General features: G+C 39.1%; 1 protein-coding gene across 1 annotated transcript in view; it reads right to left on the reverse strand.

Annotated features, from left to right (window-relative positions):
* Nucleotides 1-16,813, reverse strand: part of DOCK2 (dedicator of cytokinesis 2) — a 197,169-nt gene that overhangs the window by 37,788 nt on the left and 142,568 nt on the right. The window contains exons 31-33 of the mRNA XM_086470823.1: nucleotides 9,781-9,881; nucleotides 9,624-9,682; nucleotides 7,129-7,277 (exon numbers count right to left, since the gene is read on the reverse strand). Coding sequence (XP_086326949.1) covers nucleotides 7,129-7,277; nucleotides 9,624-9,682; nucleotides 9,781-9,881 — 309 coding nt within the window. The remainder of the gene's footprint in view (nucleotides 1-7,128; nucleotides 7,278-9,623; nucleotides 9,683-9,780; nucleotides 9,882-16,813) is intronic.

Here is a 16,813-nt window from a genome sequence, read left to right on the forward strand (position 1 = left end):
TGAAGAAGCAGGTATTTTTTGCACCTGCAGGTTGGAAATCGAGCACAAATCCAAGTACACCACCAGTGGAACTCCCCTTCCAGGCAGAGTCATTCTTTCATTAACCAGTCTCTAGCTGCAACTCCAACGGGAATAGCTTTTATACTCGCTGGTCACCCAAGTCACTTCGACCGTGTTCCGTGCTTACGTTTACCCAATATCTGCATCGCTTCTAAGCCTCTTCCTGTAATTTTCTTTGCTTCGTCATTCTTTGACATCTCTTTTAGGCTTGTTATATGAAAATCCTAGAATTTATACCCTCATTCTAAGATTCATCGGTTTGAATGATAGTCTGGATTTTAGCACTGCTGAAAGCCTGGACAAGCCCTTCCAGCTAAGCTTGCACTTCATTTAGGTACGCCCTCTGAAAGGACGGTGATACACCAATCTCAAAGTCTTAGTGCAGCTACAGTCATTCTTTGCTCTCACCCAACTAACTGTATCATGTTCAGCCAGTACCGTGTGAGAAAACAACTTGATACAGATTGGTAAAGAATCTGCACAATTAGACAGTGACAAGTTTAAGGCCAACACTTTAAACTTCTCCAATGTGGCTGTCAATGTCCTCTTAACGTCTTAATCCCCTCCCCCTAAGATATCTGCTAAAAGCTTTGAGTATCATATGAATAAATCACTCAGGTGTGGCAAAATTTATATGAATATATATATAAATACATATTCATATATACTGACTGTTTCACATTGTTGCATACAGCGTGGAGAGGCGGCAGAAATCAAAGACGGCCTGTCAATGTTGTCTGTTCTACTGCCCTAGGAGTCAACTGGAGACACGCTAAAAATGACAGATGGCTCGTGCTCTGACGGCAGCACACATGCTAGTGAGAGAAGCAGGAGAAGAGTGCAGGTAAGAAGACATTTGAGAAAAGCAGGAAACAACTCTAAAAGAGACTTTTCCAGGTGGCTAAAGAAAAATGTGTCCCAGTAAGAGCTAAGTATTTTCAAGAAGAGGTGGGAAAGGTCTACCACGAGGTTCTAGACAAGCCTATATAACACATCAATAGGCACAGAGAAAGCATTAGAAAACTAGGAGATCTATACTGAAATAAAGCTCCATTGCTTTATTTATTTATAATATTAAAAGCACTGTAAAAATGACAGAATTCATTGCTGCACTAACACAGAAAATTTTCACGTTTTTCTTTCACACAATTTTCAGTATATGAATAATTCTGGTTTCTCCCTGGAGAGTTTCTGTCTCTGACAGCTTTGGCAGACTGGCATCCAGATCATCCTGTCAGAGAACCTGGTAGAATCTTGAATTACTACAGTATTTTAAATGTGGTGCTATCTAGTAACTGTAACGCAAGACATTTTCCCTTAAATATACCCTCATCAAAAAGTTCAGTCCTGAGCTGAAGAAGCCAAGCCCAAGGCTACGTATAAGAAAACTGTTCTTCCCTTTAGAACAGCCAGCAGGCCCAGTATATCTTCAGACTAATGTTCTGGAAGGGACTATTCCTTCAGTTATAGAGAACACGACATTCTAACTGAAAACTATAGAATATGTAAAAAACTCTATTTATACTTCCTTAGGTCTATCCCTGAGAGCAAGCCCCCTCCCTCCTTAAAAAAAAAAAAAAAAAAAAAATCCATATTCTATTCAAATTTAAAGTTTTAAGGTAACTGACACGTTACATGCTCGCTACCCATTCACTGCAGAACTTCTCAGGTTTCCCCTTCTCACAGCAACGAGCACAATTCCAGACTGAGACAGAAGAATTACTCAACCACTGTTCATCAAAGCCAGCAGGAAGCCATGCGTCCGACCCAGATCTACTGGGTCATTCTGGTGCTGCAAACTGCTCTTCAGACGGAAGGCTGAAGCGGGCTGTTGCTTCTTTCAAGGAGCTTTGGAACAGTGTCTTGAGTGGCCTAACTTCTACACTCACCCCAGGAAAAGCAAAAAACCAGGTGCAGAACATTGGGCAATATGGATACACTTTTCTAGAAGGGGCAGGGAGGAAGGAGCAATTTCAATCACTTCATATTTCTCAGATCAAGTCAAACCAGCAAACCCAGAGCTGTAAATGCGTGAAACCAAAATGGTTCGTATGATTATAACATAGCACCAGAAAGATATGCTTCAAAGAGAAATATTGAAACATTTCACAGGAGGCTGACGTGACAGACAAGAACTTGGACACGAGTTGTGTTCACACGATACAATGGCATCGACAGGTGACTTCTCCAGCTCGGCACCAGGTGCAGCATAAGTTAAGACGACTGAGTAGGGCAGTAATGTTCATGACAACACGAGTAGCACTGTTTTAAATGGACGTAGGAGGGGTAAAACACTCTGCTGCCTGGATGAAGGGGAAAATTGAGAAAACAGGTTGCCGTTTATTATCAGTGAGGTGCCTACATATACAAGGTCATTGCTGAATGTGGATTTGCAAACCTGTATCGTACGCATATGAGAGACATTAATAGCAGCATAGGGCTGACTTCAGCAGAACTGAGCCGCGTGGCGTCATCCAGTATTTCAACAGAAGTTGGCAGTAAATGTTTCATCTCTGTGGCGTACTGAACAGGCTCTACACTGCTCCTCAAAATACTTAATGACTTCAGATCTCAGAGTCTCCATTTAAGAACTTCTTCCCATAATGTTCCCAAAGAAAACTATAAATTGTTCAGTAGAAACAGCAATCCCATTTTCTGATTTGAGTAGAACAAAAGGACTACTGCATTAGTACTATTTCTTACTTGTTTTTTTTTCATAGGAGTGTCAAATAAGAGGGAACCTTATTCTTTATTTAGGGGCCACAAAGAATTTTGGTTTGTTAGGAGCACCAATAATCTGTAATCCAGAACAATTCTTCATCCTGTTACTTGTAGGCTTTGCTGCTCTAATATTATCTCTCTCTCTGTAATTAGAACACCAGTTAAAGACTGCCAGCGGACAGTACATACTATACCAATACTAGCAACTAAAGAGCTACCATTGAAGTATAGAGAAATGGGGGGTGGGTGGGGGGGTGAGGGTTTGTGCGCGCATGTGTAAAATACTCTGGCTGGTCCAGACTGAAAAACAAGGTTACAGTGCTCAGAATTAACTTCTATGTGTAAGTAGTATGTGTATTCGTAACACGGGTAACACACGTACACGGCAGATTCAGGACAAGGTAATATTAATCAAAAACATCCAATCCAGCCCGTTTTCTAGAGCTGAAGTCTGTGGGCTTACTGCAGAAAGAGAAATCTGTGAATATAGTGCAAGTCAAGCACCAGTTAAAAATCATCAACCTCTTAAATCCTTCCTAGTACTTATTCAGCAGGTAGAGAATCAATTACTTCTCTAAGATGCAATAATTTCACAGATGCTGGATCTGAACAAAAAACCTCTTCCTAAGCATCTTTCCTGCAGTTTCTCAACAAGCTGCAAAAAAGCCAGTCACTTGAACCAAAATAAATAAAAAAGCTGGCAGAAATATAAAGTTCTAATGTGTCTGTGCCAAAATTAAGCCCTGGAAAGGGTACTTCTCCTCTAACTTTAACAGAGTGTGCCCAATTGTCTTTGGCAGCAATTTGGCTTTAAATCCACCTTCTTATCTATCTAACAGATCCAAGAAATCTGCACATTCTGATCACACTTCAATGCCAAACATCTCCATTTTTCCGACAGGGATCTATCTGACCCACCAAGCCATACAAACTTGGTTTCTGCTAATGGGATGATCTCCCATCCTCCTGAAATCCTTACGCATAATAAAATTTCAAGAACCGAGGGTAAGAAATATAGGTCTTTACAGCAATTATAAATCACACGCGCCAGAGGGGCTGACTGAGAGCACCTATATTCGCTCATTTAGTAACCTTTTACAGCTCTTAGCTCAGACAGATACAAGACTCCAACAGGTTCACTACAAATAAACATCTACTATCCCTCTAACCCTACCGATAGCCACGTAAGCCCAAGACACAAGCGGTCAGATTATTTTCTGACGCAGTTCGACATCCAGGAAGGACAGCAAATAGAGACAAGTTCCCCAGATGGCTTCAGCAAGTGGTGGAATCAATGACACTAAATTGAAAATACCGAACACAAACAGAATGACTTATCTGAACAGAAATATAAACGCAGATGAAGTAATCTTTCCTAAGCCAAGTTAAATCCTTAACGCTACGTGAATCCATGTTTATTTCAATGATATTTTCATTCACTCTGCAAAGAGCTAATCTTTTCTTTTTTATGTTTGGTTTGTTTTTTGCTCCCCCCCCCTTTTTTTTTTTTTCAGTAAGTTTTCTAGCTTTTGGCCTCAGATTATCAGTTAGAATGAACAGTACTAGATTGCCTGACAATGTGTCTGTCTTTGGGAAGTCTTAATAAAATGTACAACCTGAGCTTTCAAGGAAAGACATTTTATCAACATTTGGAGGATGAGATTCTTTTAACGCCATGTTTCCAACACATCGGCAACTCCTTCCCCTTCATATTTGAAGACAAAGGGGTATTTTTACAGGAGTAATTCTATCCACAGATGCTGAAGTTGGATAAACTGCCTTTCCAAGACTCTTAGCTCTCTGAGCTACTGATGGACAAAGCCTTGATGGCTAAAATGAGTAAATATTAATGGCTTCCTCCCTACATCTTCAAATAGAGCCAGAACTACAAGCTTATATAGCATTTCTGCTGGGTGAATGGAAGTCACCCGTGCTAAGTAAAAGGCAGGATCACAAAGAAAATGCCTTTCTGTGCCATACACCTATGGATATATTCCATTCCATTAGCTACATGTGTATAGTAAGAAATTCTTGAGATAATCAGAGGCGGAATTTTGGTTTCTCTGGGATTAGGTGAATTCCTAGAAATAGCTAAATAAAATAAAATTCCTCCTTGATAGGTTTAAAGAACCTCCTATCCTTACAGCACATCTATTGTATGCATAGAGCGGGACACAGCCTCTTGAGCTGGCACCAACAGAACGCGTATGTCCACCCAGAATGGAGCACTGCAGGTGTCTCTGCGCGGTACCCCACCAGGTTAACCAACTCAGGCTTGTTGGTAACGTTTATTAAATCATGTGGCAGGTACCAGACAAGCTCTGGTTCCAGTGCCTGTACAGACTCAACTAGTAAAGAAGTCTCTGTGTTTTCCCTCTTTTCTCATTAGAGAAGATTAGATTATAAATTCTTTATTTTTAAAGTTCAGAAAATTATGTTTTACTTGAATGTCAGTCTAGGCTCCTGAGTGCCTAAGGCAGTCTTGAAATAACGTTATTCTCAAGATTTCATGCTACAGCTTTAAGAAAATGTCCTTTATAATACTAAATGCCAACTTGTATATGAAAACTGTCCACTAGCAAAAGCTAGAGATTACATGTTTGTGTATCAAATAATTTTTCAGTCATATTAATTCTTTGCCCTTTCTCATTCTGATCATAACAATGTTAAGTAATAAAATTTAATGTGCTTTTGCTTTAAAATATGTATTTGTAAAAACTTACGAGAATTGCCAAACTTACAGACACAAGTTTAAGAAATTTACCTTAATTACCTCATCCATAGGAGAGGAGAGAATAAAATACACAATTCTTGACCAGTAAGTGATCACAACTTCTAAAGCAGAACATTAGAATCCAGTGAGACTCAGCTGCTCAATTATGAAGCAGTTCAGTACCATCTGATAAAAATTACCTCTTATTTTTAAGCTGCATTGGTGAATGTCTTTGTTCCCCAGCACTGAAAAAAATATCACCTGAAACTTATGTACATGAGCATACGAACTGATTTCAGGGTCACCTAAGTGACTGGCATCTTCCAGGCTCCTAAGCTGTTCCTGTTAATCGGTCAGTAAGACTGATGAGTTTTCTGGGTTTTTGGTCTGTACAGATCTGTGCATCTCTCCCAAGAGACGAAGGATAAGCCAAGAGAAGGAAAACATTTCTAAGGCGGCAAATATGGGACTATTAGGACATTGAGGGAACAGATGCATAGAAGCAAAGTGGTTTTTTAATCTTGGCCTTAAACCAAAAGCTTTGCATTGTGGAATACAGACCAAAAAGGAAATTCCATCTGCTCGTTTGTTCCACACTTAGTTGACACAGAAATGCCCCACATGATTTAAAGTATTAAACATAGCTGGGTATATGAGTGAGGTATTTATATTTACTCTCCTGTGAATGTCTAAAATTACGGCTTTGTTTGCCGCTTACCATTACACAGATTGTTCTGAATTAATTATTTGTGTAACTACAAAGCCTGAAACAGCAACTTAAAATTTACCATGAAAGGCAGTGTGCAGACACAGAATAAAGAGAGTCCATGTCCAATGAGCCTGCAGAGAACGGAGAAGTCACCTAGGAAAGAATCTGATAGATTCTTACTGCCCAGGTAGACACAGCAAGCAGTGGCAGGAGATTCGGATTACATCCCCAAATGTCCTACACCACCATCCCTATTCCTAGTCCATCAATCAAAAACACTGAATACTCGTGATTTAAAAATCCTTTTCCTTTTCAAAATCACTGTAGAAAGCATTTTAGGAATGTCAGCTCTTCACAGTGCTTATTTTTCTCACATTAAATATTTAGAAAAGTTAAGAGTTTCCTGAGAAATCTGGTAATATATAATTAACTATTCAGTGCTACTTCTGTCAGACATTCTGTATCAAAAATTGGAAGTTTTGTCTTATCAATATTTATGTCACAAGCAAAGGTTATCATGAAAAATTTAGATTACAAAGGACCCCCAGGGGTCATTTAACTCCTACTTACCCAAGGGCTGATTTCAATGTCATGTCTTGTTGCTCAGAACCTTTTTCAGTTACATTTTGAAAATTTTGTATTTGATTTTTGTAACAATTTGAAATTTATAACAATTTGAAAAGATGCTGCAATCTCTCCAGGCACCTATTCCAGCACCTTATTGCTGTCACTGTGATGCAAGTTTAACTTAAGTCCAACTAAGTCACTCTGGAGAACCTAGACTCACACAAGAGCTCTTCCTTTTGTTCTTATAACTTGGGTTTTACTTTCCATAAGCAGAAAAGCCCCCAAAAGAAATATTTACCAGAAATAAACTGGCCACATGACACTTGAATGAATTTTCACGCAGAGCATTTTTAATTACCTTTTTGAATTCTCCTGTCCTTTGATATTCACACAGCATCATGTCAAAGAAAATTGGAATTGTGGCTTTTCGCAGTTCAACTTCTGGAATAAGAGTCATTTCCAAGATGGGTCCAACCATCCCCGGAATAAAGCAAATTTTATTCTGGCCTGAAACAGAAACGTAAATTGGGAATTTGAGAGGAGAGAAAAGAAACATTTTTTTAGGAAAACATTTAGGGCATGCAATCATTCAAAGCAGTGTTTTAAACCATTTATGATGGTAAAGTCTTACAACTTAGTCACTCATCTCTGTTCCTTCTCAAAAGCTGAAAGCGTGTTGAGGGACACAGTCTCATTTTAAGATGCCAGAATTCAGTGCCAGAAATAAGCAGGTGTGCCAGCGGGGCTGACAATTTCAGCGAACTTTTCCGTTTTTCAGCTTTTGTTATCCGCTTTTAAACACTTGGAAGAAGAAACTGAAGAAACCTAAGAACCCCCCAAACTCTATCAGTAGGAGTGTGCCACATGGTAACATCACACGGTGTAACCTTTCTAGCTTATGACGGAGAACAACATCACTTGCTTTCATTTCTGAATAACTTCAAACATTGCAGCCAATAAATCCAATCCACCAATGCATCAAACATCGCGAGCAGTAACAGAAACACTGTCTACACAACTCCTACAACCACACAAAATTATCTTGTAGCACAACTGTTACACCAGCTGCCAACGAACATCCAAATCTGCAAAAAACTGAAGCAGGTTCAAGACGTTCTTCAAATGCTACACGTTTCTTGGGGAAGAAAAACATGCAACATATGGAGCAGACCACCATCAAAATCCAATGAGCTGCGCAAGAATGTCAATACCACCTAAAGCTTGTAAGGAGATAAAATATTCTCATAAACAAATATGACTAGACTTGTCCTACAACTAAAAGAAATCTGATTCCGACTTTCCTCTCACATGGGCGCCATGCGAACGTAACTCTAAGCATAACAGAACTACGACTTCAACAGTTTTACAGAACATTACTTTTTCTTCCACTCACGCTGACTGAAATCATTATTAATCCTAGTTAAACCAGTAATGTCAATGAAATTGAAAAGAATCTTAGGACAACTGAATAACTTCCAATACCTGTACGTATTAGACCTTACAGGTCTGTAAATTTTGAAAACCACAGAGATTCACATATTACGTAGCTATCCATGCACCTCTAAACATCTTCACTCTCCCAAGCAATCCTCTTACGTGAGTAGAAAAGAGAGAAGCTTTCAGCTAAATGGCAGCAGTATCTATTGCCTGACCAACAGAGCAATCTTACACTTACCATAGACTCATTTTGGTTGGGAAAGACCTTTACGATCATGAAGTCTAACCATGATCCTAACATTGCCAAGCCCACCACTAAACCAGGTCCCTAAGCACCAAACTGAAAGAACATAGCACGCCACTTTAAATAAATAAATAAAATTTTTAAAAAATAATTTGAAGACTGTGTTGCCATCAGCAACTGTATTTCCATTTCAGGAATCAAGAGTAACATCTTGTCAAACCTCACAATGACTGGATGACTGGGTATATTTTGTCTAAAATTTTAATAACATGTAAGAAATATTCATACTGCTGGGAAAAAATGCTCTTTTATTGCAGGCACCGAGAAGATTCCACACCGTTCTTAAAATATGCACTTCGATCCATAGTGGTGACACCAGTCTTCCTGCATGAAATGGCTGCGTTTTAGCTGAGTGAGAACAATGAGGACCTCGGGAACAAGGGAAGAATGCTGTTGGCTTATGCTCAGCACTCCACTGAAGTGGCACATAGGAACAAAAGACCAGAACTGGCTTGTGGCCAAGAGATCCCAAGCAGACAGAATGGTTGTAAAGCCTTTTTTTTCTGTCTCCTCTCTGTTAATAAGCCGATGAACTCTAGTCTTTTGACGATTAACTGTCTGAAATCTGACATTCAGCTTGCATTTCAAAGTATCATCACAGGTTTCATCATCATCATCACTGTGTATTTCAAAAAACCCTCTATAATACATATTTTCATGGAACAATGCACTGATGCTCTGTTTACTACGAACTCTCTAAGGAGCAGCAGCAGAACACGGCTGTACAACCAACATAAAAAAATTTTGGAATCTTAATCCAAACAGAGTCCAAAACCCAAGCCTACTAATTTCTGGAACTGTAGATGAAGACTGAGCAGTAGCCTTCTCAGGGAAACTTATCTCGTTCTCAATTTCAGCAAAACAAAAAAAAAAAGGTTTCTGAAAACTGATTTCAGCCACTTTTGAAATCTGAGAGAAGGCTGGGACTTCTAGAGATAAAAAATATCCAATAGTCAAACTGTATCTCATGTCGGTTCCAAGCTTAATCACAGGAGTGAAAACGAGGTCAAACAGCAGAAATATTGACAGAAGCACTTCATGTCAGACGCTCTGCAATGCAACAAGCAATATGCTATGGATTCAGTTGCGATCAAGTTCATGTGCCTGCTCACCAAGTTTGTACCACATGTCACGGATAGCAAAGCCAATTAAACGCCTCATATCTCCATATCTAGAAGAAAAAAAAGAAATACAAAAGGGTTTTTTTATCATAATCATAATTCTACTATAAAATTAAAGACATATGCCAAAGGACAGATTTTTGCTTACTTGTTCTGGATTTTGTTGTATTTTGCATGGGAAAAGTTTTCTAGCTGTAGTGAGTCTTGGGTAATAAAAGCCACAGCCAAATGAAAATAGTTGTTCCACAGCTGTAAATTGAATATAAGTAAATTATTATAGTTTTGAGAAAAGCAGGAATAATATTAAAGTATGCATAATGCTGAATAATTTATGAAACCAAATGATGCAAGCAATAAGAGATTATATTATGCAAAGATGTACATCATTAGTATTACGCAATTAGCAGAAAAGCAAGAACGATGAATTTTAATAACCACTACTGCACATTTGCTCTTAATAACACAGCAGCTGAATAAATATTGCTAAAAAGAGATTCATACGAGATTCATTAGCTAACAAGGTTACACCGTGAACCGTAGCAGGCCCAGGGAAATGCATTACATGCCAGTGAATCTTAACAACTTGGAGCTAAAGGCATCCGATGTAATTACACTGTATTTGAGAACTACTTCAAAAGGCATCTGCTGTCTTCTCTTTGGATTCTAATTCAACAACCATTTGTGTGAAATTCCAATATATTTTGTTAAGAGCTCTCTACATGAAACAAGGACAAAATACATCTCTAAATAATTACTAATAGTACTGAGTCATGTACTTGAACCAGAAGGAAAACCCCCACATTTCCAGTGCACAACCCTTGGTTTCTGAAAGCAAATTGCTTGTTCTTCAGACAATCAAAATTAAATACTTCTCTCACATGCTAGAGATGGAAAAAAAAAAACCTGCACCAAGAAACACAAATTCAAGGAAGTAAATACTATGTTCAGAAGCTTGTCAGCAGTCAGCAATGGCTTTAGCCGCTTCTTTTAAAAAACATAGCTGCATCTAAAAATATTCGTGGTAGGTACCAGTGAGAGAGGAAAGGCAATGGCAAAGGTATTCAGTGGCCTTTTAAAGGATGGAAACAAAACATACAACATTATTATAGAGCTCTTGGTTTTGTATGGTGAATTACAACCCTGGGCTGGGAACCCACATGAAATGGCCTAGAAATACGATGTTTCATCAAAAACTTAAGTGACCTCTGTCCTTTACAACCTGGCAAACTCTCTTACGCACAAATAACCAACACCCAAAAACACACACAAAAATACAGACATTTCCTATAATAAATAAAATGCTCAAACGTCCTCTATAATGTGAAGAAGATCCTGCATTTAATTTATTCCTCCCTTCGAGGCCCAACTAAAGCTCTCCTTAGCAGAGTTGCTTATTTTAAAGCCCTTAGGAGGGCTGCTCCTGTCTTTAAGTATTTACAGTCCAGACAGCACAGTTCTCCCTGGCACAGATACACAGACTCGGGTAGCATTTCACTGGAGACAGATATTAATCTGTTCCATATTACACCACTCAAAGATGCTCTGAATTTGCCCAAACCAATCACAGACTTATTAAAAACTACACTTGAATATGAGCACTAGTAAGGCAGCAGCTTTCTTCCACCCCTTAATGCAAATATTTAAATTATGTTCATATCTAATTTTTTACAGTATACTAATAGTACAGACTAATTCAGAGCCTTTTTCCCCAGGATAAATGTTATTTATGACCTGAAAGGCCTGGTTCTCCCCCTTATCAAAGATATTAAAAAATTAATTTGACCAATTTAGAGTTTTCAGTCCCTTGAGAAGCTGGATTTATTGATGTGTAGGGAATATACTTTGCATATGTCAATTATACATAAAACTGAAAATTTCTCAAATCGTTCTAGATTACGGGTAGAAAAATGAAGCCTTATTACTGCAGTTAACGCTCTATTTATTCACTTAATAGCTTCAAGTTCAATGCTCCCTTTGTCAGAGACACACCCTAAAGACTCCATATCCTTATTTATAAAATACATTTCCTTTCATCCTCCGGGTACCCTATGATGGCTGAAAAAATATGATCCTCTGCATTTCAATAGCATATTCAAGTTAAGGACTTTCAAGCTTTTAAGTACCAAAACTAACTTAAAACCCTGTGAGGCAAAATAGCCTCTCAAAAGTAAACCATGGCAAAACCTCACAGAAACAGATTTTTAAAATGCAAAAAAAAAAAAAATATGCTTATGAGTCCTGTTTTGTTTTCTCTTAAGCTCACAATAACATTCCAAGAAGTTCTGCATGTGGTAGGGCTGAAGTGAAGTAGCACAGCGACAGGAGAGGAGCAGAGCTCTCGTGCTCCGATCTGGGCGATACCCCCACTTTGCTGCTCGTTGGCACGAACTCCAGCGCCGAGCTGCCAGCTCGGGACAGAGCACTGGGAGACAAAACCAGAGCTGAGAAGTGACCCTTCTCGGTAATTCCTTATCGACTACCCACTGCAAGGTCCTGCGGAGATGCAGCACGTGACAGGAACAGCACAGGCTGAGCGTGTCGAGAACACGGCGACGGAACCGGCCGGGCGCAGCGTTCACCACACGCGCTGCGAGGGCCTCAGAGCTGGCACTGCCCCTCCGCGCCAGGGCTACGGCAACGCAAACCAAGAGGAGCCCTCGCTCCACTCTCCTTCAGAAAACACGAGGTGCCGTCCCCCTACAAAACCTGACAGCGGCCGTACTGGAAAATGTGGATGTACCTCAGCAAGAAACGCCCAGGCCTCGCACGCAGCAGGGGAGGTCTGGATGATTTTTCAGGACAACTACCAAAAGCAAACACTGCTGCTCCCCCTCCGCACACCCCTCTGAAAGCAGTGCCTCTTTTGCCCCACTGCCTACCTTTTAGCCACTGTTTAGTCTACAGACATCTTGGCTCCGTTCTTTTTGACAACGTAGGAGAAGCACAAAGTCTTTGGAAGACTTTGGAATTCCTGGCAAATTACTGCAGATACTACATGTACTCTAGCATTTCATAAAGCAGACAAGGTGACAGTTTGGGTTAATTTTTTTTTTTCTTCAAAGATTATGGTGAAAGCAAGCTCAGCCCCTTGAGACCAGCAGATGTAATACATTCCAGATAGACACTGGGTTCATTGCTTTGATTTTGCAGAAAAATGGCACTTGGAAACTTTCTAGCTAGAAATAACCTTTTTGAACAACATTTATAAGAAATGATCCACTGATTTCCAGGATATATGACATTCTCAGTATGTGATGATTTTATGCCAGTAAAAATGTTCTCTTTCACATACTGGAATACATTTTCTTGTCACTTAAAACTAAATAATTTAAAAGAAACATCTGGTTTTTACTATTTTTGTGTGCCTTTTGAGTACAATTTTAAATGAACAGCAACTTGTGTTTTAAATAAATTGCTTAACTGGATGAACCACAGATACTGAAATTCAGTCACAAAGACAGCACACACGGCTGCATTAGGCAATCTGAAAATTCCAAACCAACAGTCATGAAAATTGTTCTGCATTGTCTTTTAGACTATGACACTGGAAAAGTACAAGTTGCTAAATGGAGGCATAAGAAGAATGTGAAGGCTAAAATTCAGAGTAACTCACCAGGTGATAAACACTAAAATTAAGTAAAGCAAGCACTGCATTCTGTTTAAGGTGAGTCTTAAATATAATTTTCAGGGTTACAACTCACTCATAAATTCTGGAAGTTACGAATACAAAATTTAGGGCTTATTCCTGTGGTACGCAGACTCGTTCATGACAGGTGCAGAGTCTTTTTTGAGATGGAAGAGAGAGTGTTAAGCCTCTCAAAGCAAAGAATTATGAAAATCCTTTGGGATATCTACCAAAATTTCTTTGCATTGGTTTTGTACTTCAAAAGGACAGAACAAAGGTAGAAAATTTTCAGGTTAATGAAAATAAGTTTACAGAAGCTTTGAAGAAATGCAGCACGTTATATAAACCAACAAAAGTTTGTTTTATTCATTTTTAGTCTTTAAAGATTTTTGTATCATAGTCCCACTCTCTCCTTGTTTCTGTCATATGCTTCTTGCTTAATGATACAACTTAAGAAACAGACTTGCAAATAGTTTCTACTCCAGACATCTGCCACTCCTATGTTGGAAAACATCCCAACCCTCTGAAATATGGCACAGACAAATCCAGTAAAAATTAGTTTCGTCTATGCAAAGTTTTCCAGAATTTATGTCCTGTGTATTTCTTTCCATTCTGAGCAACGAGTCCAAAGTCCAAAGAAATTTGCAGATGAACATCAGAAAACCCAATCCCTGACCACAGGTCCCTCCAGGAAGACCCAGCTGTACGTTGGTAGAAGGATCAATGATGAACTTTGAAGTCCATTGAAGTAACTTTCAAATGCACAATATGATATATAATAGATAAAATTACAACATTTCTAATGTTGCTAGTGTAGTAAATACAGCTAGCTAAATTTTCTAATGGTTGCATTATCTATTAACTTCTGCATCACCCACCTCCTAGGGTTTTCTGCATCGTCTATCACTATCATACATGTATTTTTGCACCGTATAGTGCGTATTTTTCCATGTATATTTGTAATGCAGAGAAGTTTTTGATTTTGGGCTTTCTAACCCAAGATATAAAAATAAAAAGTAAGTTGTGCAATTCTGCTTGTGATGCCAAAACATGTTTCATTACTGCTGAGGTACTAACGGTGCCTAGTGCATGCAATAAAGATAGGAAAAATGCGAAAAATAAACATTTTCTTTTAAATCAGACTGATGCTGTAATGGAATGTGGACTACGCCTTCTATAATAAAATTGTGCAGCAGGAATATAGATGATTAATATAAAATTATAACTGCTGTAACAGTACAGATTTAGAAGTATAATCCTCTCTAATGCTCCGTAAGAATGCTGCTAACAGAGGGGAAGGGTAGGACGGATGGGACTCAATAGCAAAACAGAAACTATGACAGCTATGCCGGACCACAACAAACCAGTGTCTATTTGTTCACTCTTCCCTGTCCCTAATACGTCAGAAGCTGCCGTCTCCAATCAGAAACGTTGTCACAGGAACGTCGCACAAAAACTCATTTCACTGAATTACGTGGCATTAAAGGTGGCAACGGATGCTGACTGCACCACGGTGCTGGTGTGTTCTGTGGCTGAACGGGAACCCTTACCACGCAGAGCAAGACTTCCAAGACGAAAGCTGATGGAGCCTTGAGTTGACAGTGAGAGTGAAAATACTCTGTTCTCCTAGACAAAGGTAACACCTAGCTATTGACAGCAGCTACTAACAGAAACAAAACAAGGTCATAGGAGCTTTAAATAGGTTCTATAAAGGGAAACATGCGCATTGGAAAATTTATCTGAAATTCTGAAGTGAAGCATTAAACATTATCTTAGTTTTTCTGTTGATGCAAGACTGGCTTATGGTTCATTCAAGCTAAATAAAATTAAGAGGAAAAGCCCCATGACCTGCAAGTCGAAAAAGGGATTTCTGCTGGGGAAAAAAAAAAAAAAAAAAAAAAAAAAAAAAGAAAAAGAAAAAGAAAGAAACCCTTTTTTCTTAGTTCTGCATTCATAAAAACAAGGCGACTGCTGACACTCAAGACGTGCTAAACAGAAAGGTCATTTAATTGTTGTATTTCTAGACAACCTGAACTACTGTCCAATATTTGCTTCCTTAAAAATCCTTGTGCATCAAGTCAATGGCAATTCAACTAGCTGGATATTCCTCAGTACAAAATAGGAATGGGTGTACAAAGACATTTTTCCTTTGGGGTAAAGGTATTTACCCTGTTTATGGAGGTTGAACACATTTCCAAAGCAGAATTGTCCTGGTGGAAGCTGGTAATGAGGAAGTGCTAGCCCTGCCCGCCCTGCCCCACAAAGAAAACCAAGCACCAAAGCCAACCTGTAATACTAACCCTCTTACCACCACATAACGTGATCCTTACTAGTGAGCACCAGTATGTGGCAAGGAGCGTGGTATTGTCTGGCTGAGACAGCTCTGCAATCAGTTAAGAGAATCCTTAGGAAGATTATTAAAAATAAGTATAACACTGAGAGCAATCACCAAAAGAATAAGAGGGAAAAGAGAAAATATCAGCAATTTAGCATCACACAGATACGACTTTTCATTGACACAAAGTGCAACAAAGAAGTCAGAAAAACTAAACACCGTTAAGACATATCTCATCATGGGCTTCAGAAAAAAGTCTAACCTCAGGCCTGCTTTCCAAATTAATTTTTGTATTTTTCCTGTATACATCAATATATCTCCTTACACCATCTGCATGTGCTCGTGCTGAATAAAGATTGTTAAACTGCTGTACTTGCCATAGCTGCAAACCTTCAGTGACCTGACTACACTGCAGGGAACCTTTTCTAGGTGGAAGCATGGGACATGTACCTGGAAGGGACCCCGAGAGGCCAGCTAACGTGGCTCCATCTCCCAAGGCAAGGCCTGCTGAACTGCTTCAGCCCGGTGTCTGTTGAATCCACTCTTTAGAGTCTTTAAGCGAGAAATATCGGCTGGCCTGTCTAGATAACTGGTTTCAACACACAACTGGGTTCTAGCCAACGTAAATGCAAGTCAACAACCTATTTCAAATACGGAAATAGGAACAGAATATAAACTGCTCAATATTGAAGGTTTTTTACCTATTCCAAGAATTCCTACTGAAACTTCAGATTTCTGAGTATTAAATCTTCATGTTCCAGTTTACTTTCAGCACCGAAGAACACACATTAATGCATTATGCAGGATTCCTTCCCTCTTGTACCATAAGTATTCACAAGCTTAAGGTACCATGAATGTTTTGAGACCTCGTTCATTCTTGCTTCACAGTTTATTTTTAGTGGATCACTTAATGAAAATTCACTCCCTTCTGTCCTTTAAAATTGTTTGCTCGGGAGCTAACAATTTTGTCTTATCAGCACAGCGGTAAATATTCTGTAACAAATGCCTTTCAGCTAGTCCTTTCTTTATTGTTCTAGTTTTCCCATATTATGGCCTTGGAGAATACCTGCTGTTCGCTATCTCCAATCGTGGCTTGTTTTCTGAGAGTGACCAGCGTACATCTGAATCCATCCAGCACATAAACCCTGCATGCAAAACTCAAACACCTGCACCCCCCAAAGAGAAGCACCCCCTCACCCAGCAGCCTATAATCGCAGACAT

This window comes from Leptosomus discolor, chromosome 10 (genome assembly GCF_034619465.1).
Source record: "Leptosomus discolor isolate bLepDis1 chromosome 10, bLepDis1.hap2, whole genome shotgun sequence".
NCBI classification, from domain to species: Eukaryota; Metazoa; Chordata; class Aves; order Leptosomiformes; family Leptosomidae; genus Leptosomus; species Leptosomus discolor.